Here is a 25,392-nt window from a genome sequence, read left to right as displayed (position 1 = left end):
TCTGGAACATCACTATGTTCGATCAACTGAAGAGGGAGCTGGTTCGTTATTTTTGATAGCTATAACACATTCTTCTTTGGTACGAAACATGTATCTCACCTTTAATTCGCCTTTTGATCTTGGATACGGATTATAGAAAATACTGTTTGTCATACGGTGAACTGGACTTTATTGGATTTTTAATCGCAATGTCGCGGTTAGCAAGAGTCGCCACCGACTTTTCTTTTATCCCATAAGGAAAGGCGGAAAAGAACAGGAAAGACCTTAATTTAGATTCTTAGGTTCGGGAGGTACTTTATACAAAGGGAAGGTATTAGCACCCTTTGTATCCATGGTTATCCATGGGCTCTTAATTGCTCAATCATTTATGTTTTCTAGTTTGAAAAAGGTGGTTGAGAAATGTGTGAAAAATGTTTTGAAAATGAGAATTTAACTTTGTAATGATTCTTGCATGAATGTATACAAAGTGGTTATCTCGTATAGGTTTTGAAAGTAGTTTAGAAAAATATAACTCGGCAATGATCCTAGTACGGATGTATGCTAAGTGACGATTTTCCAAAAGATGTTTGAAAGGTGTGAGGTGTGAAAAGTATTTTTTTTGTTATGAATGAGCAATTAAGGTTATACCTGTCCGAGGTCTTTCCGGGCATTTCCTATCCTTATGAGGGTAAAACTGTCCTTACTATTGAGAAGTAAGTAGTTTTATCCTTGGGATGTAGAAGGGTCATCGTAGGGTCATCGGCTGGTCATTGAAGGCAACAGTTGTGAGGATACCTTAGCATTCGAAGGGACTATCATCATTTAACCGTAGGCTACACCGAAGGGTCATCGAGGAACAAAATCGTGCTTTCGAAGGCAACGTCCGAGGGACTATGATGATTTTACCGAAGGGTCTTTGCTAAGGATATCCCCATATTCGCGGGACATGACCGTAATATTGTAATCGTGGGGTAATAAAGAGAGGTCCGATATCATTCATTTAAAGTCCATGTTTTAAGTTCATTAGGTAATTATGGTGATACCGCATTAAATCGATACATTAAAATCAACACATTAAGGATCACTACATTAAAATTAATTAGGCAATCAATATGAATCTTCACATTCAAGTGAAATAATTTAGAATCCCTCTCCATGAAGGCTTCCCATGCATAAAGCGGAGTACCTAGCCGGCTATTTCTTCGGAAGTATGCTAGCCCTTACACCATGAACACACGGATTAAAGCATCGAGGTAAAATACAATTGGAAATTGCACCATAAGATAAATATAACAGCCAGGACTTTAAGCCAAATAATGCAGAATCATCATCAGGTAAACATGAACTGGGCAGCAAAAAGGCAAAGCAGCCCCTGGCCCGGTCGCCTCTGCTTCGCCCAGCGAAGGCTCAGTGAAGGCTCGCTGCGGGCTCGCCTAGCGATGAGCTAGCGAGCGGCCACGGGTTTGAAATTTGAGAACATTATGACCTCAACCTGCAGCATGGCTTATGGCATCCAACACATAATTATATGGTTCAATTTCACAATATTCAAGCGCATTTAAACTCTCATGCAAAACTTCAAAATGTTTATGAATTCAATTATAATATCCTCCACAAATTAAGAACATGGAGTGGTACCATATGCCAAATGAGAGTACAAAACGATATCACATGCAAATTAAGGCACTAAAGCGTACCACATGCAAAATAAGAATACAAAGTGATAATCATATGTAGATTAAGACCCTAAAGTGATATCATATGCCAATTAAGAAACTAAAGCGATAATAATGATGCTAACCTGTTTGCAAATCGAGTTGCAACCTTGAATTGGCGAGCCGGATTGAGTTCGGCGGCGGTAGCTTCGGAGCGGGTAAGCGGCCTTCAGGGTTTCCGCCTTCTGAACTCTTTGGATCAGCAGGGTTTCGGTGCTAGGGTTTCCTCCGGGTCTCTGTGTGAGTGTCTCCGTGTGGGTGAGTCCCTCTTTTTGTGTTCTTTTTCGTGGCAGAAGAGCAGGTATTTATAGTAGTGGTAGTAGTGACCTAATGGGCTTAAAATGAGGTCCAAAAATTCAAATTCTCGCAAGCTTCGCTAGGCGAAGGAATTGCTCGCCTAGCGAGCAAGCTAGGTCTGGGCTTTTTCTGGACCTGATGCTTCGCTGGGCGAGTGGCATGCTGAGATATTCGCTAGGCGAAGGAATTGCTCGCCTAGCGAGCAAGCTATTTTGGGCCACTTTGGATTAGGCCTGTTGTGAGCTGGGCTTTTGTCCATTTGATATCAGTGCCTTGCAGATCAAGTCAGAGGGTCTTGGAAAATGCTTTGTAATACCAACGGGCAAATTTTGGGGTATGACAGCTGCCCCTGTTCAATATTCTTGCATCGAGAGAGTAGAATGGTATGTGCCGTTCGTGGTCTGGAGGTGAAAGATTATTGAACACTATAATGCCCCGAAAATTTGCGCTTGTCCATTAGGAGCTAGTCTTGATGGAGATGGGCTTAGAGGTGCCATCCAGGAAACCTGATGAGGAGATTTCCAGATTGTGTCGTACGTTAGACGATATCTGGAGACATGGGTGTCACACCGGGTCGTACATCAGACCGTATAGTGAATCATCCATCATGCTGTTGACTTCGCTGGGGAGTCAGAGTATGTTATACACTGCTGGGGGATAAGGGATCAGAATGGATCGTATATTAGACCGTGTCTGAATACCAGAGTGAGTTATTCATTAGGCGGATGACTTTGCTGGGGCTGAAAGATCAGAATGGATCGTACGCTAGATCGTATCTGAGTTGCAGAATGAGCCGTACGTTAGGCTGAAGCTGCTGAAAAGGGAGTAGTCGTATACTAGACTACCATTCAGAAATGTACCTGTCCGAAGGTAGCATCTGAGGGGATGAAGGTCTAACTTGGTCGTACATTAAACCATATCTGAGCAGAATGAGCCGTCAGTTAGGCTGAATTTGCTGAACAGGGAGTAGTCGTATACTAGACTACCATTCAGGAATGTACCTGTCCGAAGGTAGCACCTGAGCAAGGGAGTAGCCATATACCAGACTACCATTCAGGAATGTACCTGTCCGAAGGTAGCACCTGAGCAAGGGAGTAGCCGTATACCAGACTACCATTCAGGAATGTACCTGTCCGAAGGTAGCACCTGAGCAAGGGAGTAGCCGTATACCAGACTACCATTCAGGAATGTACCTGTCCGAAGGTAGCACCTGAGCAAGGGAGTAGCCGTATACCAGACTACCATTCAGGAATGTACCTGTCCGAAGGTAGCACCTGAGCAAGGGAGTAGCCGTATACCAGACTACCATTCAGGAATGTACCTGTCCGAAGGTAGCACCTGAGCAAGGGAGTAGCCGTATACCAGACTACCATTCAGGAATGTACCTGTCCGAAGGTAGCACCTGAGCAAGGGAGTAGCCGTATACCAGACTACCATTCAGGAATGTACCTGTCCGAAGGTAGCACCTGAGCAAGGGAGTAGCCGTATACCAGACTACCATTCAGGAATGTACCTGTCCGAAGGTAGCACCTGAGCAAGGGAGTAGCCGTATACCAGACTACCATTCAGGAATGTACCTGTCCGAAGGTAGCACCTGAGCAAGGGAGTAGCCGTATACCAGACTACCATTCAGGAATGTACCTGTCCGAAGGTAGCACCTGAGGAGATGAAGGTTTAACTTGGTCGTACATTAAACCTTACTTGAGTTGTTGAAGATCAGAATGGATCGTACGTTAGATCGTATCTGAGTTGTTGAAGATCAGAATGGATCGTACGTTAGATCGTATCTGAGTTGTTGAAGATCAGAATGGATCGTACGTTAGATCGTATCTGAGTTGAAGGAGTCATATATTGGGCCGAATCAGCATGAACCGTACGCTAGGCTATATCTGATAGTATTTGTATATGTTGATAAATGTCTGGGATGAGCTTATAGATGCCATCGTTGGGAGGACGTCAGAATGAATGTTGACATGGAGTATATCTGAAAGATGTATCTGAAGAAGAAAGTAGTCGTACGCTAGACTACACCTCGGAATATACCGTACGCTAGGCAGTATCTGAGGGATATAGTTGAATCTTGAATGTAATTGATAAAGATGTCCGTCTGAACGGACCTTTGTGTTGGTTGTATCAAGAGGATAATTAACCTGAAAAATAAAGTTAGCTTCGTGCCATGTCATGATGCATGAGATGCAAATGTTGTATGTATGCGTGTGCCGTGAAATGATGTAAAGCATATGATGGGGTATGAAGTGAACGTGAGCATTGTATGCATGTATATGTTATGAAATGATGTAATGTATATGATGCGGAATGGAAATTGTATGTAGGTGTGTAATATGAAATGATGTAATGAATGCACTATGTGTCTGAACATTCTTCCAGGGAATTCTACTGGGGGAATAAATCTCAGTCTGCTGGTCGGAGATATTTGTATTGATGACCCTTTCTTAGCCGGGGGATGCTTGATTTCTGTCTGATGGTGAAAACACTCCACAGAGCCTGGCTGGGGATAGAAGAGATGACCAATTCGTCTAGTGATGCCCATTTCTTCTGGGGAATAACTGGCTTAGCCGGGGAATCGAATTAGCAACAGATTCATTGGGAAGCATGGTTAGACCTTCTCCTCGATCCTGAAGTCTTGTAGTAATTGTCATTGTTATTTTATGCATGTATTTTTGATAAACATTAATCATATTCAAATGCATATATCAATTCAAATTAAATCAATGGACATTTATGCAATCAAAACGGAAAAAGTAAAAACAAAAGCATCTTTTTTGGAGATAAAATTGTATTGATTTTGAAAGAGGGCCTATAAACAGGCAATTTGTGTACAAGGAGACAGAAATCCTAGTAAGAGGAAATTGTCAAGAACACAAAGAGAAAGCTATGCAGAGAAAGTCCTATTGATTTTAATTCCACTACTGTCATCATGTCTTCAAGCATCTCATCTTCTGCTGTCGGATAGAGGTGATTGGCTTGTTCAGTCCCTTGAACTTGGTTGAAGCTGACAGAGAACGGGGCATAGTCATACGCTTTAATCCCTAATTTTTGCCTGGACCGCCTTTTCAGGTTTTCAGTCCACCAGGATACCCATTTTTGCCCAAGCCGCCTTTTCAGGTTTTCGACTTGCCGGGTGTACATTTTTATATGTTTATCCCTAATTTTTGCCCGAACCCTTTTGGTTCGCCGGGATGCCCTTACTTTTGCCTAGGTACGTCGACCTAGCGGGTCTCTGTTATGCGTAGTATTTTTTAACTATGTCCGCGTTCACAGGATGCGGGAAGTCTTCGCCATCCATTGTAGCAAGTATCATGGCTCCACCGGAGAATACCTTCTTAACCACAAATGGCCCTTCGTATGTGGGAGTCCATTTGCCTCTGGGATCCCCTTGTGGTAGAATGATACGCTTGATCACCAAGTCGCCAACTTGATACACCTGTCTCTTGACTCTTTTGTTAAATGCTTGGGTCATGCGCTTCTGATATATCTGCCCATGACAAACAGCCGCCAGTCTCTTCTCATCAATCAAGTTTATCTGATCGAGTCGAGTCTGAATGCATTCATCTTCATCTAAGCCCGCCTCTTTCATGATTCTTAGAGAGGGAATCTGGACTTCCACTGGTAAAACAGCTTCCGTTCCGTAGACTAAAGAGAAAGGAGTTGCCCCTATCGAAGTGCGTACCGAAGTGCGATAACCATGGAGAGCAAATGGTAACATCTCGTGCCAGTCTTTGTACGTTACTGTCATCTTTTGTATGATCTTCTTAATGTTCTTATTAGCAGCCTCCACGGCGCCATTCATCTTTGGCCGGTACGGAGAAGAGTTATGGTGCTTAATTTTGAACTGCGTGCAGAGTTCAGTAATCATCTTGTTGTTCAAATTAGTACCATTGTCAGTGATAATCCTTTCAGGGATGCCATACCGACAAATAAGGCTATTCTTGACGAACCGTGCCACCACATTCTTGGTGACAGAAGCAAATGAGGCTGCCTCTACCCACTTCGTGAAGTAATCAATAGCGACGAGGATGAAGCGATGTCCATTAGAAGCCGTAGGTTTAATCTCTCCAATCATATCGATGCCCCACATTGCAAAGGGCCAAGGTGCTGTCAACACGTTCAATGGAGCAGGAGGCACATGTACTTTGTCCGCATAGATCTGGCACTTGTGACAGGTTCTGGAGTGATGGTGGCAATCAGTTTCCATGGTAGACCAATAATACCCTGATCTCAGAATCTTCTTAGCCATCGTATGTCCATTAGAATGAGTCCCAAAAATACCGTCATGCATGTCTTCCATAATCCTTTCTGCTTCCCTTCTATCCACGCAGCGAAGCAGAGTCGAATCATGATTACGTTTGTATAACACTCCATTACTCAGAAAGAATTTAGCGGAGAACTTCCTCAGGAATTTCCTGTCATTGATGGATGCCCCTTCAGAGTATTCCTGAGCTTCTAAATATCTTTTCACGTCGTGGAACCAAGGTTTCCCTTGTACCTTTTCAGTGTGAAGTTCATAACAGTATGCCGGTTCATCCAATCGTTCAATAGTAATCCTGGGAGCTTCACCGTCCCATCTGACTCTGAACATAGATGACATGGTAGCTAATGCGTCTGCCAACTGATTCTCCTCTCGTGGAATATGTTCAAATGTAATCTCTTCAAAGTATGGGATTAACGTCATCACCCGCTCTCTATAAGGGATGAGATTTGGATGTTTAGTCTCCCATTCTCCGTTGATCTGACTGATTACCAAGGCCGAATCTCCGTACACACTCAAAAACTTGATTCGCCAATCTATAGCAGCTTTGAGTCCAAAAATACATGCTTCATACTCAGCCATATTATTGGTACAATGAAAACATAGTCTAGTTGTGAAAGGCGTATGGTAACCCTCGGGAGAAATGAGTACAACCCCAACACCATGGCCCAATGCATTAGAAGATCCATCAAAGACCATAGTCCATCGGGCTCCCAATTCGGGTCCTTCATCTGGTTTAGGTTTTTCGTAATCAGTAACAAGCATGACATCCTCATCCGGAAACTCAAAATTCATAGATTGATAATCGTCCACCGCTTGATGAGCCAAATGATCAGCTAGCACGCTTCCTTTGATAGCTTTCTGGGTAGTATACTGGATGTCGTACTCTATTAAGATCATCTGCCATCTCGCTATTCTTCCGGAGAGGGCAGGCTTCTCGAACATGTATTTGATGGGATCCATCCTAGAAATCAACAAAGTGGTATGATTCAACATATACTGTCTTAGCCGGCGAGCAGCCCAGGCCAAAGCACAGCAAGTTCTCTCGAGCAGTGAGTATCTTGTTTCACAGTCGGTGAACTTTTTGCTCAGGTAGTATATGGCATGCTCTTTTCGACCAGACTCGTCATGTTGCCCCAACACGCACCCCATTGAACCTTCTAACACGGTCAAATACATGATTAGAGGTCTTCCTTCAACTGGTGGTATCAGAATTGGAGGTTCCTGGAGATACTTCTTGATTTTGTCAAAGGCTTCTTGGCATTCGTCATTCCATATCATCTCTTGATTCTTCCTCAGCAATTTGAAGATGGGTTTACAGGTAGCGGTCAAGTGGGAGATAAATCGGGCAATGTAGTTCAAGCGTCCCAAGAAACCTCTGACCTCCTTCTCCGTACGGGGAACTGGCATTTCTTGAATAGCCTTCACTTTAGCCGGGTCAACCTCAATTCCTTTACCACTGACAATAAAGCCCAAGAGTTTACCGGATCTTACTCCAAAAGTGCATTTGTTCGGATTCAATCTCAACTTGTACTTCTTCAACCTCTCGAATAGTTTGTATAAATGATCGAGATGTTCCTCTTCAGTATGAGATCTGGCGATCATGTCATCCACATATACTTCTATCTCATGATGAATCATGTCATGGAACAAAACCACCATAGCACGCTGGTACGTTGCCCCGGCGTTCTTTAGACCGAATGGCATTACTTTGTAACAGAAAGTGCCCCATTGCGTCACAAACGTAGTTTTCTCCATGTCCTCAGGTGCCATCTTAATCTGATTATAACCCGAGAATCCATCCATGAATGAGAATACTTTGTGTTGAGCGGTGTTATCTACCAGAACATCAATGTGCGGGAGTGGAAAGTCATCTTTGGGACTCGCTTTATTCAAATCTCTGTAATCTACGCACATTCGCACCTTACCATCCTTCTTTGGCACTGGCACCACATTAGCAACCCATTGAGGATAAGAAGTAACGGCTAGGAAACCGGCATTGAATTGTTTCATAACCTCGGCTTTGATTTTCTCAGACATTTCAGGACGCATGCGGCGAACCTTTTGCTTGACGGGACGACAGTCTTCCTTCATGGGCAGACGATGCACTACTATGTCAGTATCCAATCCGGGCATGTCTTCATAAGACCAGGCGAAAACCTCTACATAGTCACGTAATATCCGAATCAATCTTTCTTTGACATTGTTTTCCAATCCTGCTCCTATTCTGACTTCTTTTCTATCCACTTCAGTACCTAGATTTACGACTTCGAGTGACTCTTCATGCGGCTGTATGGTCCTTTCCTCTTGCAGTAATAGTCTGGCAAGCTCTCCAGGGACTTCACAATCTTCCTCACTTCCATCTTCGGCTTGGTAGATTGGATTTTCGAAGTCATAATGAACAGTAGCGGAATTATTATCAATAGGATCCAGAGTGGATACGGATCTGCAATTTGTTACGTGAGTGTGTGTAAGAAAGCATAGCTTGTTTGAAAGACGACAGGAAAAACAAAGAGCGCAATATTTGAATGCGAAAAAGTCCATTGATTTATTGAATATGAATATGCTTATGAAATGACAAAACCCTTAACAAATTAGCTATTGTGCCCCGGGCATAGACACAATGCTTTAAGAAGTTCAATTAAAATTTGCAATACTAAATGGACAATAACAATTACTCCTGACTAAAGGAGATCGGGATAGTGTCTTCAGCCTTCCAATTATTGAGTCCGTCGCCAATCGTTGGGAAGATCCAGCTATCCAGGTCGCAATCACTGTCAGCGTCTTCTACAGCATTGATTTGATCTTTGGCCATCTTCTCAGCTCTAAATCCCAGACCAGATTTATCAGACTTGTAGGGTATGCTGATCAGTTGACCCCAGCCAGTACAGCCACCATCTTCAACCACAGCTTGAGCGTCCTTCAGGGAAACCATGGCAGGAGAAGCTCGAATAACCTCAGGCACAAGGGAAGTCGGCTTAAGGACAGGATTGGGCGGAGGAACCACTTCAAATGACTGAGACGGAGTCTCGAAGAATTCACCATCCATCTCGACATATCTGAAGGTATGCACACTACTGACAATGTATTCTTCTTCCCCACACACAGTGACAATCTTTCCCTCTATTGGATATCTCAGCTTTTGATGGAGAGACGAAGCTACAGCACCTGCCCCATGAATCCAGGGGCGTCCCAGCAAGCAGGAATAGGCGGGGCGAATGTTCATTACATGAAAGGTAGTGTTGAAGACTTGAGGTCCTATCTTGATAGGGAGAACAACTTCACCGTGGACAACACTCTTTGCACCATCGTAAGCACGCACCACAATGTCACTAGGCTTCAATTCAACGCTCTTGTAGTCAAGTTTATCGAGCACGGCTTTCGGTAACACATTCAACGAAGAGCCATTATCGATCAACACATGAGACAAGGTGATCCCTTACACTCAATGGAGATATGCAGAGCCCTATTGTGGTTCTTTCCTGCTGGTGTCAGGTCAGCATTGGAAAAACCTAGGCCATCGTCAACAGTCAGGTTAGCAACATAGTTTTCAAACTGATCGACGGAGGTCTCTTGAGGTACATGAGCAGTCTTCAAGAATCTTATCAAGGCATGGGCATGAGATTCAGAGGATAACAACAAGGACAACATCGAGATTTTAGACGGGGTATGCCCCAACTGTTCTACCACATCAAAATCACTCTTGCGGATGATTTTCAGCACTTCTTCCATTTCTCGTTTGGCAACGTCTTCAGTAGTAGCTTTGATCGGTGTCTCTGACTGAGAAGGGTTGACTGGTTCCTTTCCTCGGTTTTCGGGAACCGGAGGTGAGATCTCTGGAGAGAAGATCCTTCCGCTTCGAGTAACTTTACTAGTCCCAACAATGTCATTAGGATTAGCAGGATCACCAACTTGCTTTACGCCATGGACATAAACATCACCTCCATAATGCCACGGAATAGCTTTGCTTGAGGAATACGGGATCGGGCCAGGTGCAGTAATGATCAGGGGAGCTACTCTGGGCTCAGCAATAATCTTCACAGGTATTCTGGGAGCAGTAATCTTCACTGGCACCTTGGACCTTGCAATCACAGATACTTCTCCAACAGGGTTTTCCGTCTTAGAAACCCTTTCAAAGAGAATTGTACGATCGTCCATCAGCTGTTGAATACCATTCCTCAACTTCAGACAGTCCTCGGGCCGGAGTATGCAGAGATTGCAATCTTCAGTACAACCTGGAAATAAACCAGCTCGCAATAAATTCCTCTTTATGATCGGGAGAGGAGATGTTAAGTCCGCTATAGTAGTGATGAGAGAATCGTCATCGAGAGCATTAACAGCCTTGTCATGATTAGGCATAGGAGCAGTGATGACATTAGGAGTCTCCGGAGGCTCGAACTCAATTTCCCCAGCGTCGATCATGTCCTGAATTTTATTCTTTAACAGCCAACAATCGTTTGTATCATGCCCGGGGCTATCGGAGTGATATGCACACCTGGCATTGGGATTATAACGAGGCGAAGCAGTGTTGACATTTGCAGGAGGACCTCTGAGAGTGATTAAATTTACCTTCAGCATGCTTTGCAGTGCTTGTGCTAAAGTCATATTGAGCTTGGTAAACTGCCTTCTTGGTCTGTCTTGTCTTTGCTGGAAGTTTTGCGCTGGCGGGGCTGCGATTGTCACTGCTCCAACGGCATGGTCACCATTTTTCTTACTATGATTCTTTTGACCATACACAGCGTTCGATTCATTCTTCCCATGGTAGGACTTTTTACCGCTTGTAGAAGTAGCCGCCTGTAACTTTCCACTTCGAATGCCGCTCTCCACCCGTTCACCTGTCAGTATAAGTTCAGTGAAGCCTGATGAAGAACTCCCCAGTAGGTGGCTGTAGAATGGGCCAGTCAGGGTACCCATGAACAGGTCTACTAATTCTCGGTCAGTCATAGGGGGTTTGACCCTGCCGGCCAAATCTCTCCATTTCTGGGCATACTCTTTGAAACTTTCTTTAGATCCCATAGCCATATTCTGCAACTGTAGCCGAGTAGGTGCTAATTCAGAATTGTATTGGTACTGTTTATAGAAGGCTGTTGCTAGATCAGTCCAGGTGCGGATGTCAGAACTCTCGAGCTGATAATACCATTCCAACTGTGTGCCAGACAGGCTCTCTTGGAAGAAATGGATCCACAGTTTCTTGTCAGTGGTATGCGGCTGAATCTTTCTCACATAAGCCCTTAGATGCATCTGAGGACAAGACGCACCGTCGTATTTAGTGAAAGTGGGGATTTTGAATTTACGAGGAATGGTCACATCGGAGACCAGACCCAAGCTTTCGAAATCCAGACCAGGTGTCTTCTGACCCTCCATGGCTAGCATGCGTTCCTCCAGCAATTTATACTTATCATCTCTTGGAGAGTATTGCTCATTCTCATACTCTTCATCATCATCCTCAGGGTTAGAGAAATCAGCATTCTCCTCCTCTGAATCATTCTCCGCCCCCTCTTCTGGACCATTCGGGATTCCAAATTTGATTCCCGTAGCCTGTCCTTTACGCCTTCTGCCCGGGTTAATGAAGCTCACAGCTTTCTTGTCCTTCTTCTTTTCGGCCAAAAGAGCCTTCAGCTCTTCCTGCCCCTTGGATAAGCTTAGCATCATCTCCTTGAATTGAGCATTCTGAGTCTGGAGATCTTTGACAGTCTGTTCGAGATCCATTTTTCTGTTTAAGAGGCAAACCGTGAGAATATGGTCCTTTAGAACACCTGTTATGCAATGTTATGTTATGCGATGCAATGTATGAAATGTTTTCAAGGACTTTTGGAATTTAACTCCGCATAAATCCCCAACAAGAGGGAAATGTTTTATTGCTACTTTTTTTTTGATCAATGTTCATTACAAAAGGAATAATAGTAAAAATACAAAGCTCAAGTCTCCCAGGGGCGACTTCTTTTCGGGCGAAGATATGCATTGAGTCTTCGTTCCTCATTAAGCTGACTGGTGAGCTCTAACACTTTCTTCCTTTCTGCATTGAACTGAGCTTCGAAAGTATCTCTCTCTTCTCTCAACTGGGTCCAGGATCTTTTCAATTCCTCAACATCAGTAGGCATATCTGGATAAGGAATGATCTGGGAAGTAGCTCCTTCGGCCTCTGATTCAACAGTCAATGGTCCGACTGCAAGATATGGCATGACAAGTTCGCGAGCTCTGGCGCGCACCCATCTGAGATAAGGCTCCATAGGAATAGAATTTTTCTTTCCTAAATTGCTCCTTTTCACCATGCCCCAAGCTCGTACAAACCTTTGGCGGAGACCTTGAGAGTCATTGTCATAGTCAAACACTGTACCTTGAATAATCATTTCATGTGGACCATCTCTTCGAGCATGCCCAAACTGACGTAGGGCTAAGGCAGGATTATAAGTAATACCTCCCCTTATCCCCAGGAGTGGTACATTAGGGAATTCTCCACAACGGTCGATGAGGGTGACGTTTTCTCTGAGATTGGAACACCAACGGATGTCTGAATGGGAGAGTGCCATTGTCCTTTGAGACCATTTCAGATTTTGATCATTCTTCAAGACTGATTGAGGGAGGTGCGAAATAAACCACCTAGACAACAAAGGTACGCAGCACATGAGAGTCCCTTGCCTCCTCATAGTACGAGTGTGAAGGGAATGCAAGACATCTCCAAGCAAGGTAGGCACAGGATTATGTGTGAGGAATATCTTAATAGCATTCACATCTATGAATCGGTCCGGATTAGGGAATAGCACCAAACCATAGATCAGCAATGCTAGAACATCTTCAAAAGCATGGGCATTCATAACTTTTAGGAATTCTCGGGCCTTACTTATCAGAAATTTGGCCAGTAAACCTTTCATTCCACTCCTTGTTACCCAATTAGCTTTAATGTCGGGCTTTGTCATGTGTAAAGCTGCGGCAACTTCTTCAGATTTCGGAATCTTTTCCAGACCACTGAAAGGTATTTGATCAAGGATAGGTATCCCAAGCAGCTGGGAGAATTCTTCTAATGTGGGTACCAACTGATAGTCTGAGAAAGTGAAGCAATGATGTTTAGGATCGAAGAACTGGAATAGGACTCTCATCATATCTTCTTTGAAACCAGTGGTAACTAAGTTGAGAAGATGACCATGTTTCTTGTTGAACTGAGCATGATCGGGAAGTTCTAACACCAAATCCTTGAGTTGAGGAGAGATCGTTACAAGATTGATCCGGATAGTCTTCCTGGAAGCCATAACCTGTTCAACAGAGCAAAGCTAAAATCCTAAGTCCTTGAAATGGTTAGTATGATGCCATGATGTTATGATGTTATGATGTTATGATGTTATGATGTTATGCAAGCGCAAGCATGTCACACAACAATTATTCCTAGGTTTTAAGGCTTGCATGAGTTCCATAGGTAAGTACCCTCCCCACTGAAGTTTGGTTGGTTCAACCTGTCCTAGAATAGTAACCGGGTTCTAGAAGGATCTCAGATCATCGACCTTTCTTTAAGTCCACTTCAGTGCAACGCCAAGTGGTTGACCGAAGCTTCCCTAAAGTCCAATCTCAAAGAGTGTAGTATCGAGTATCAACCAACCTCAGTCGGAACCGAAGCCAGTTATCTCACTACTTTCTAATGGCTAGGATGAGTCAATTAGGGTTCTAAAGGTCTGGTTAATGCTTTGATGACACCACGCGGAAGCCAAATTTTTCCTCAAGTAACATGAGGAACATCAGGACAACCAAAGTGTCACATTAACCGTAGCCATCATTTTAACCATTCCAGTATACGCCGGATAGTCGCGATGATCTATTGCTACTTACCTAAGGTACACTAGACCCGGGTGTAGGATCTTTCACTCAAAGCCCCCCTTAAAAGAAGGAATAATAAAACATAAATGATTTTTTTTTTTTTTTTTTAGATGGACCTCTCTTTGTAATCCCTAGTGGAGTCGCCAGTTCTGTCATACGGTGAACTGGACTTTATTGGATTTTTAATCGCAATGTCGCGGTTAGCAAGAGTCGCCACCGACTTTTCTTTTATCCCATAAGGAAAGGCGGAAAAGAACAGGAAAGACCTTAATTTAGATTCTTAGGTTCGGGAGGTACTTTATACAAAGGGAAGGTATTAGCACCCTTTGTATCCATGGTTATCCATGGGCTCTTAATTGCTCAATCATTTATGTTTTCTAGTTTGAAAAAGGTGGTTGAGAAATGTGTGAAAAATGTTTTGAAAATGAGAATTTAACTTTGTAATGATTCTTGCATGAATGTATACAAAGTGGTTATCTCGTATAGGTTTTGAAAGTAGTTTAGAAAAATATAACTCGGCAATGATCCTAGTACGGATGTATGCTAAGTGACGATTTTCCAAAAGATGTTTGAAAGGTGTGAGGTGTGAAAAGTATTTTTTTTTGTTATGAATGAGCAATTAAGGTTATACCTGTCCGAGGTCTTTCCGGGCATTTCCTATCCTTATGAGGGTAAAACTGTCCTTACTATTGAGAAGTAAGTAGTTTTATCCTTGGGATGTAGAAGGGTCATCGTAGGGTCATCGGCTGGTCATTGAAGGCAACAGTTGTGAGGATACCTTAGCATTCGAAGGGACTATCATCATTTAACCGTAGGCTACACCGAAGGGTCATCGAGGAACAAAATCGTGCTTTCGAAGGCAACGTCCGAGGGACTATGATGATTTTACCGAAGGGTCTTTGCTAAGGATATCCCCATATTCGCGGGACATGACCGTAATATTGTAATCGTGGGGTAATAAAGAGAGGTCCGATATCATTCATTTAAAGTCCATGTTTTAAGTTCATTAGGTAATTATGGTGATACCGCATTAAATCGATACATTAAAATCAACACATTAAGGATCACTACATTAAAATTAATTAGGCAATCAATATGAATCTTCACATTCAAGTGAAATAATTTAGAATCCCTCTCCATGAAGGCTTCCCATGCATAAAGCGGAGTACCTAGCCGGCTATTTCTTCGGAAGTATGCTAGCCCTTACACCATGAACACACGGATTAAAGCATCGAGGTAAAATACAATTGGAAATTGCACCATAAGATAAATATAACAGCCAGGACTTTAAGCCAAATAATGCAGAATCATCATCAGGTAAACATGAACTGGGCAGCAAAAAGGCAAAGCAGCCCCTGGCCCGGTCGCCTCTGCTTCGCCCAGCGAAGGCTCAGTGAAGGCTCGCTGCGGGCTCGCCTAGCGATGAGCTAGCGAGCGGCCACGGGTTTGAAATTTGAGAACATTATGACCTCAACCTGCAGCATGGCTTATGGCATCCAACACATAATTATATGGTTCAATTTCACAATATTCAAGCGCATTTAAACTCTCATGCAAAACTTCAAAATGTTTATGAATTCAATTATAATATCCTCCACAAATTAAGAACATGGAGTGGTACCATATGCCAAATGAGAGTACAAAACGATATCACATGCAAATTAAGGCACTAAAGCGTACCACATGCAAAATAAGAACACAAAGTGATAATCATATGTAGATTAAGACCCTAAAGTGATATCATATGCCAATTAAGAAACTAAAGCGATAATAATGATGCTAACCTGTTTGCAAATCGAGTTGCAACCTTGAATTGGCGAGCCGGATTGAGTTCGGCGGCGGTAGCTTCGGAGCGGGTAAGCGGCCTTCAGGGTTTCCGCCTTCTGAACTCTTTGGATCAGCAGGGTTTCGGTGCTAGGGTTTCCTCCGGGTCTCTGTGTGAGTGTCTCCGTGTGGGTGAGTCCCTCTTTTTGTGTTCTTTTTCGTGGCAGAAGAGCAGGTATTTATAGTAGTGGTAGTAGTGACCTAATGGGCTTAAAATGAGGTCCAAAAATTCAAATTCTCGCAAGCTTCGCTAGGCGAAGGAATTGCTCGCCTAGCGAGCAAGCTAGGTCTGGGCTTTTTCTGGACCTGATGTTTCGCTGGGCGAGTGGCATGCTGAGATATTCGCTAGGCGAAGGAATTGCTCGCCTAGCGAGCAAGCTATTTTGGGCCACTTTGGATTAGGCCTGTTGTGAGCTGGGTTTTTGTCCATTTGATATCAGTGCCTTGCAGATCAAGTCAGAGGGTCTTGGAAAATGCTTTGTAATACCAACGGGCAAATTTTGGGGTATGACACTGTTGGATGTTTCATCGTCGTGCAGATCCATATTTGTCATATGTTGAGGCGGATTGTAGACATGACTAGGAGGTATTAGTGGTGGTTGATCATCATCTTCAATGTCGTTGTTCAACATGTGATCAACCTGTATCTCGGTCTCCTCTTCTTCTTCATCAATGACGTCCACTTTTGCTTCTGCTTCTGGGTTGACGTCATCTGACCATTGTGGATCAAATTCATCAGATTCATCCTGACTGGTTATTTGGGACTGCTGAGATGGTATACATGGTTGAAGAGTAATGTACAACTCAATACAGTTGCAGCCTGAATGTTCATGACTAACAAACATGTATTCAACATCTTCATCGTCTCGTACCTTAAGTGGGGAAAACTTGCATTGGTTATTCTCAAAAAATATTGGATTTTTATACGTGATCTTTGACACAATACCTGATCCTATACAGGATTGTATTCTTTTTTTCAAATGCAAGAAGGTTGCATTTCTCTTGATCGTGAGTCTAATGGTATCAGTGTTTCGAAAACAAAAACCATATAACTCAGACTCGTATGTTTCACTGTTGCAGTGAACGTTGACACTGTATTTTAGAGAAGATGACATTGTGCAGATGAAAACTATTTTCTTGCTGCAAATGAATGTGAGTGAAGTGTCTTGGATGTTGATAGTAAGACACTTAAATAGGGGAGTGAAGTGTCTCACATGCTAGCTAGTTCGAAGTGACGTGTCGCACATGCAAGCTAGTCCGAAATGATGTGTCAACCATGCAAGCTACTAAGAAGTGACATGTTCAGCATGCAAGAGAGAGGACAACCATGTGTCAGACATGCAGACACACACTCCAAATGAATTGGCGCCCTCATTCATTCCTTGCACATGGGCGCCAATCCATTTGGCGACACCTTGTCAAAGCATGCATGTAGACCTCGAAACCAAGAAATCAGACCTAGGTCTTGCATGCATGTCCCTATGGAGGCGCCAATTTGAATGGCGACACCATGTAAAAGTTGTACATGGGCGCCAATTCAATTGGAGACACCATGCAAGCACAACTTTTCATGCTCCCATTCATTTGCCTATAAATACATCCACACCATCAACACTTCTTCCACACCATCACTCTCACTACTTCTTCTATAATACTTCTTCTACAATTTCATCTGCAACAACTTCTTGTAGTTTCATCTGCGCCAACCCCCCGACAAAATGTCTATCCTCACAATGGGCGAATCACATAGAGGAACGGTTGCAAACATCGCAACATATGTAAGTTTTTTCTTTTGTTAACTTTTTTTCTTTCATCTACAACAACTTCTTGTAGTTTCATCTTCACCAACCCCCTTTTATTTTAACATACCAATTTAGTCAAGTTTTTTGTTCTTTCTTTTATAGGATGTATCAAGGTTCCGGACTCGGGTCCACGAATATGTCCATATGGACCCGATGATTCAACCTTATGTTGAACTCGTCGATTTTGGTCATATAAGCAAGATTTTATCTTGGTCCATAGATAAAAAAATCATTCTAGATTTATGCGAAAGGTGGCGACCAGAGACACACACATTTTGGTTCCCAACCGGTGAGTGTACCGTGACGTTAGAAGACGTCTACATGCTTTTCGGACTGCCAATTGAAGGTAAGGTTGTTAATGGTAAAACCAACTATGCAAATTCAATTTGCATGGATCTCTTGGAGACTGATTTGTTAGATGATAACGCAAGAGGTCAATGTATACTACTTTCACGCCTTAAGTCGTACTATAATAGTTTATACTTAGATGAGCATTCTACCGAAGATGCTCGAATAATAAAAACTAGGTGTTATATTATGCTATTAATTGGTTCGTTTTTATTTCCCGAAGATAGTGGTTCTAGCATGCATATTATGTATTTACTTTTACTTAGACATGTAGATAGAATGGGAAGTTATAGTTGGGGATCTGCTTGTCTAGCCTATCTCTATAGCTCCTTGTGCAAAAACTCACACAAAGGTACATCTACATTTTCTGGATGTGCTGTTTTGCTACAAGCATGAGGTTGGTCAAGACTACCGTCCCTAGCACCCGTCAACAACAACCCTTTCACATTTCCATATGCACAAAAGTAAGTTGTTTAAATTACTATATCTTTACTTACTTCTTTAAATATTATTATCTCTAACTAATATTCTTACCTTTGTTTAAATTACAACAGATGTCCAAGACACTGTATTACTCAGTATCGCAATCTGTTGGATCACCTTCGACCGAAAGACGTAAGGATAATAACTTAATTATTTCATTATAATTTGTTAACTTCTTCTACCTGGATTATAATCCTATCTTCTTTCACATTTCAGTTCATTTGGCGTCCATACCTTAATTTGGATCATGACCATGAGGTCAACGCTGAAGACGCGGCCGAATGGACTGCATGCACACCGATAATACAGTTCACAACTATGGAGATGCACAATAGTGATCGTGTGAAGTTGCAGTTCGGTATGCCCCAACACATCCCAGATCCCCCAGCTAGCCTAGGAGAATGGAACCTGCGCAAAGTTAACGACCAATGGAACTTCAATCCATGGCAAAGCTTCGCAAGATCGAAGTGTCGCAAATGGAAGCACCATCATAACCATGTCTTAACTGACGCAGTCATGCCAACTGAAGAAAAACCAAGTCGTACTTATATGGCTTGGTACAGATCGGTTGGTTTTCAGTTCATCGCCGAGGATATGTACATGTACGACCCACGCCAGATGACTTATACACCTGACACCTCAACATCAAACCCCCAACAACAGTGTCAGACCGGATACACACAACCCCCTGTCCGTCAAACGTTCCGTTCAACCAGCACACAAACATACAACCAAAACATGTCATACACCCAACCCCAATACCAAGAGCATACCCCATACCACCACCAACAAATTGACCATCAACCTGAGACCCAACATCGCTTCGCACCCACCCCATCACCCTACCAAAGTCGCATTAGCCAGAACACCCAACGTTCATTCAACATCAGTCGCCCCTCCTCCTACCATAGCCAAGAAGCCCAAACCTCACAAAAATAAAACATCCAACAACCATATCTCTACCAAACACTCGACAACCTTTCCAACCTTTCCTCGACGCATCATTCACACCCATGTCTCCTTTCAACCGTTCCGGTCGCCCATCAATGAGTCAACCACAACCCAACTTCTCTGGCGTGGGTCATGAACTCAGCTACGGCGGTACACCATCGATGCATACTGAAGACTATGTCGACTTGTCTGACTACCTCAACAGACCTTCTCCTGTAGTTGATGGTGACGCTCCTGGCCCATCAGATGCTCAAACACCGGTACTGAATCATCAACGTGGATTAGGGCCACGGGTTAGGGTAGCTAGAGGATGTGGGACCGGAGGTCGATTAGATGATCCTGGTCATCACCATTAGGCTTTTTTGTGTAAACGGAAAATTTTATTAATATCAATTGGTCCTATTTCAAATTTATCTATCACGTATACCATTTATAAAAAAAAATTACATTTTACACTGAGGTGTCAATCCAATTGGCGCCTCCATTCAAGCATTTAAGAGGAGTCGTCAATTGAATTGGCGTCTCCTCCTAAAAATGGGGTAGTTTGGGAATTTTTTTTAAACCAGGGGTATTTTGGGAATTTCCATAAAAAAGTGGGTTATTTTTGTAAAAAAAATCAAAATTATGCAAGTGAATATTAATTTTGAAATCAAAAATAGACAACACTTGTGAAATGTTGCAGTAGGTTTGAATTCATAAATAGATAACACTTCTAAAATGTTGCAGTAGGTTTGAATTCAGAAATAGACAACACTTTGTGAAATATTGCAGAATGAAAGTATGTAACTCTTGAAGAATATTGCACTAGACGAAACAATTTAACTTTCGGTAAAAGTACGTAACTTTTGACAAAAACTTGTAACTCTGGGTAAAAGGAAGTTGTTTCACTAAGGATCGCAACCTCATGAAACAACATCAATTTATGGCCTATAAATACTTCATTCCGAATTCAAAAAAACACAACAAAAAACATACATCATCTTCACTAAAATTTCAGATACTATTTCCTACATTTGAATTTTCATCGATCTTGTGCGAACTCGAGTATATATTGAATTATCCTAAGTATTCCTGCATTCCAACTTTAAGACATTTAAGAGTGCTTGAAATACTTATTAGAAAAGTGATTTTGTTCACGATTCTAGCCTCAATCAATTTTGATTTAAATTAATTTTCTAACATCTTCATTGGAGGATAAGCATACGAAAAGATGCTCATGTCATCAACATCAAAACTCATATATCACAACATCGACCTTTATGACCCATCCCGACCCTTATGACCCATCCCTCGTGTTCATACATGAAACATTAGCGACCAATATAGGACTCAATAAAATTTTCCTAGACCACAAAATCATGTCAACATGGTGGTCACAAAAAGTCGAGTTCTCAAGATGAACCAAACCACCGCAATCGTAACTCCAATGTCCATAATGAAGGACCCGAAAGGCATGTAAATGGTGATGAAGACTGCGAACATTGTCACTCACAATTGCTAAGGAGACATCTTAACAAATGTGAATAGTCCACACATTAGAGCACCTTGTCTCTGAAACAATGCAACAATGAATAATAGGTACCAGAGAACCCAATGGAGGAGATATATGCCCTAATTAAATGACTTAAGAGAAAAGTAGAAATGATCTAGGAAGGGGATCAACAACTCTCCTATCAAAGACGATAGAGACAATGTTGCCATTTCAAAATCGGGCATTGTCTCCTAACAGATAACAAAAAGTAAGGGATAAGGGTTATAAATGGCAAAGACACTTATTATTTCATTTTACTAACGACTTCATTTTATAGACAGCAAAAAAAATCCAGTGGCAAACCGTAAAAAATCAAAGAGACATAACAAACCATTAAAACCCTCATAGTATATAGTGCTCGTAACTTACATTAGTTCATTTTACTAACGACTTCGTTGATGAGATCCTCACGGCTGCCTGCATCTCCACCGTCCTTGTATCGGTTATCGATCCTTTCAACAAAGTGTGGGCCAACATTGTCAATTTGATGCACAATATCTTCTATGCATACAATACCGAACTTTCCTAGTTCCTGCATAGCAAAACGTGCAAGAATTACAAAAACAATTAAGTCATAGTTAAAAGAAAACAAATAGGAATCTAGTAACACTGTGTATTTACCTGTTCAATGATGTTATTATCTGTCAAAGGAACTTTCTCCTTTTTTGTTGGAATTGCGCCGCAATGCTTCACTGTTTTTCCTCTTCTTCAGTATAATCTCTGGAATATAGTTGCGAGAGTTTGGGTCCACTTTAGCCATCTTTTCAAGTCTTGACTGCATTTACAACACAATAGCTTAGCTCGTTTAGGCTTTGCCGGTAAGAAATGACAGTGACAAGAGACAAACTTGGCAGCATTATTTCATACAACAGGAGCAAAATAGACTGAGAAAACTGAAAGAAACAGAAAGTATTCCACTTCCCTGATTTGCACACTCAAATGGAACTTCAACCAACCCTGACTCATGATTTTGCACCTTCCCACCTCCCCCTCATTAGATTATCTTTTGAGTAAACCACCAAATTCGTTCCTGACTTTCTAAGACGCTCTCAAATAGGTTCTTGAGATTGCAGAGACATAATCCATTTTGGTCTCCTTGCTCGTCTGGTTGAGGAGAAACCACTCCTTGCTATCATTCACATCATCAAAATTTCCTGAAAAATGACCTCTAAAATGCCTCCTAACAGTTGGCATCTGCATCATTCACATCAGGAACTGGAAAAATCGTAGAGACTCGTCCTAACAGACTCTCTCATGAGTAAGACAGTGTTGTCATGCTACATAGGCAATGTAATTATTCACTATTTGAACTAACATCTTACTATTGCTAAAAAATCATAAAAGAAATAACCTAACATGGAAAAGGTGAAGTGGATCCAAATGAATGTACAGGTATCTTTGACGTCTACTGTAAATTTTTGAATAAAATGAAAAAATGTAATCCAAAGTGCAAATTACAAGTAACAAATTTTAACAAACAAACAAAAGAAAAAATGATTTTTTCCGCTGCACAGTAAAATGGTTCGGCTACTATTGAAAGTTAGGATTGCATTCATTCTGAGCTACCAAAAGGAAAACAACTCATAGGAAAAGATCTTATCATTAGACATTACAAGTAGCAACAAGAAGTATTACTGCCATTCACAACCTGAGTAGCTTGCACTAACTATAATCGCAGAATACATGAAGAAAGAAAATAAAAAAGGCCTTATACATTAGTTCAGCAGAAGTAAAATAAAGATTCATATCTGCGACCAACTTACTAGTGTAATACAACAACTTAAAATAAATAACACAGACAGAACTTTCGTGAATTAATTTTATCTAAATCATATGGTAATGAGTGAGGTTGAATTTTCATCTTGAACTACCTCCTCCTCCTCCGCATCGGAACAATTCCATCCCAAGTTCACAGCCAAGTCTTCTACCCCGACTTTGATGACATCACTTCTCACACCAATATCAGTTGCATATCTACTCACGCAGTACATTCCTGCTGTCACCGTAGCGATACCGACAGGACTTGGCATTAACAATTTGAGAGGAGAAGAAAGCATAGCGGCCAACGGAGCACCGATAGCAGAAGAAGCTTGACCACTTCTTCCAACTCCTTGTTTCTCAACAATCAAAAGACCGGTTTTGCAGTACATTGCAAAATCCTCACAGTTGTTCTGAAAAACATCATAGTTACCGAAACCGTTTTGAAGGAGATACATTGCTCGATGGATAACGGTCTCCGGCGGGTCGGGTAACGCGGTAGTGCATGTGCCACCTCTTATTCTGGTGAGAAAAAGTGTTGGTGAAACTCCATATTCGAAACGGTAAAGAGAACCGTTTCGAAGGAAGCAGTCCAGGCAAGAAAGAACGACTCCACTGTTTGGTTGACGGAATCCACAATCAGGAAAGGTTGGACACGGGGTTGGTGGTGGATCGTTAAAGTTGGAAGATGTCTCGGTGATTGACTTGAAGTTTCGATCAGGTCTGAAATGTACTACCTTGCTTCCCCCAACAAAAATTCCTGCAGGTTGAAGTATAAAAGTAGATAAAATAGGTTAGAAATCCTAGTGAGTGGAAAAAAATAGAAAATTAGAGGGAAGAGAGAGATAGGGAGACCGTGATGAGAGTAAGTGAAAACAGCTCTGTAAGTGTAGAGATGGTCGCCGGGTTTGATCTCATGCCTTTCGATTCGGTTACAAATCAAACCCATTTTTCTCTCTCTGCAATGGTAGAAAACAAAGAGGGAGTGAGTCTGAGTCTGAGTCTGCAACTTTTGATTTCAATAGTATTGAAATTGGCCCCACCCACCTATACACATCATCAATCATCATCCATTTCTGTTTTTCTACTCCTCAATCACTACTATTAGAATAATACCGTTAAATAAAAAACTTAACTCGATAAGATCCACAAATCGATTAAATATTGGGAATGTGGGTGCGTCGCAATATAATATTAACTCACTCACTCACTCAACAAACCTTTTTTCTTCTGATCAACAATTCCACCGACCGATTCTATGTTTGTTAATCAGTCGCCTCATAATGCTCAATTTTGAACTTTTAATCGACTAACACCTAATGCAATCGGACTTTTCCCTATATTACAATACAACCCCTTTTTCGCCTTTTTACACTAATTAATATGCTTCATTTATATTTTGCAATTTTTTTAAGAATACATACTATTAATAAACAACAAAAAGAAAAATGAATATAGACCAATCAATTTTAAAATGTATGACTAATAATTAATGTTATGCGGGGAAATTAGAAATGTGAGATGGTATCAAAGATGGATTTAAATTATCTGCAAAATGATATGCTCCTCTCTTTGTATAGATAAAACAGTTATAATCGTTTCACGTGGAATGAGACCTATCATTTTAGGGAATTTCTTATTGACCTGGACGATGTGTGATGAGTTAGGAACTAAGATTGTGTGTGTTCAAGAGAACGAAGATCCTCATTTCTAGCGTGTGGTCCCCAATAACTTTCTCTCTTGGGCCTCTCTTACTAGGCCTTATGGACGATCCAGAACAGTCGCCCCTAAGCCTTTTTCCTCTGCCATGTAGATGAAGGATTTTGTCGTGCATGCCCCGGGATCAACTCGCGTATAGGTCAAGTGAAGGGTCGTGATGGAACAGCACTAACGTTGGAAACTTATGCATTAGATACATTTCATGTGCCATGTGTTTATTTGTTGAGGAACCCTTGACGCGTGTCCCCTCGCATGCCATCAATGATGACCCTTTGACCCCTACGATACTTGAGTATTTGTGACAACTTTTGAGGAGAACTTGATCTTTGGTAGTGTTTTCTTCTCTCTTAGCTATAAGAGATTGTGTTGCCCCTGTGTTTGAAGTACCCATAAAAATTTATTAGCTTATTTTTCCGAACTTTTTTGTCGTTTGAAGTTCTAAAGCGTTCTTATTTTCCTTCATTTTATTTGTGATCACCACCAAAATTGTTTGACTCCTATATTTGCTTCGCATTCACTCGTATTGTAGTTTCCTTCGACGTTTGTCCTCTATTTCACAATCCTAAAATTAAAGTTTATTTCTTTTGTCTTCTTCTTCCTTAGTTGAGGTTGCTTACCCGTTTTAGTGTCTTTTGAGTAGAACTTCTTATTATGGAGGTTGCACTTGTAATGCTTTGGAAAGCGAAGAAGGATACCTCAACTGTGTGGGTGGATCTAAAGATTTTGGAGACTGCTTCTACTTTCGCTTATGAAGGCGACTTTGATCGTGCCTTTGGTGATGTGGGATCTTCCTCTAACTGAAGGGGTGTTGACTCCGGACAAAGATAAGAGGATATGTAGTGAATATGATAGGTGTGTCACCCCCTTTTGTGATTGTTTATTCTCTATCTCGGGTTTTCACCTTTCGTT

The 25,392-nt window shown here is 41.8% G+C and overlaps 1 protein-coding gene across 3 annotated transcripts; it reads right to left on the bottom strand.

The window, feature by feature from the left end:
* Positions 1-22,587: 22,587 nt before the first annotated feature.
* On the bottom strand, positions 22,588-24,091 carry LOC127132090 (protein LEAD-SENSITIVE 1). 3 transcript variants are annotated; one of them, XM_051060959.1, is made up of 3 exons: positions 23,985-24,091; positions 23,620-23,723; positions 22,588-23,524 (listed from the first exon to the last, which is right to left on the bottom strand). In XM_051060959.1, the coding sequence occupies exons 2-3, from the start codon at positions 23,711-23,713 to the stop codon at positions 22,836-22,838; spliced, it is 783 nt and encodes a 260-aa protein (XP_050916916.1). In that variant the 5' UTR covers positions 23,714-23,723; positions 23,985-24,091; the 3' UTR covers positions 22,588-22,835. The 3 variants fall into 3 exon arrangements, with proteins under 3 accessions (XP_050916916.1, XP_050916917.1, XP_050916915.1); XM_051060960.1 differs by lacking the exon at positions 23,985-24,091 and adding an exon at positions 23,901-23,955; XM_051060958.1 differs by lacking the exon at positions 23,985-24,091 and adding an exon at positions 23,812-23,830.
* Between the last annotated feature and the right edge of the window lie 1,301 nt (positions 24,092-25,392).

The sequence above is a fragment of the Lathyrus oleraceus genome, chromosome 3 (assembly GCF_024323335.1).
Source record: "Lathyrus oleraceus cultivar Zhongwan6 chromosome 3, CAAS_Psat_ZW6_1.0, whole genome shotgun sequence".
Classification (NCBI taxonomy): Eukaryota; Viridiplantae; Streptophyta; class Magnoliopsida; order Fabales; family Fabaceae; genus Lathyrus; species Lathyrus oleraceus.
The sequence above is the reverse complement of the archived record's forward strand: the minus strand, read 5'-3'. Positions and strand labels throughout refer to the sequence as shown.

Coding starts and splice junctions, on each gene's coding strand:
- LOC127132090 (XM_051060959.1), bottom strand. CDS start 23,713: ATGGGTTTGATTTGTAACCGAATCGAAAGGCATGAGATCAAACCCGGC. Junction 23,525..23,619: donor TTTCACTTACTCTCATCACG/GTCTCCCTATCT, acceptor TTCAACCTGCAG/GAATTTTTGTTGGGGGAAGC.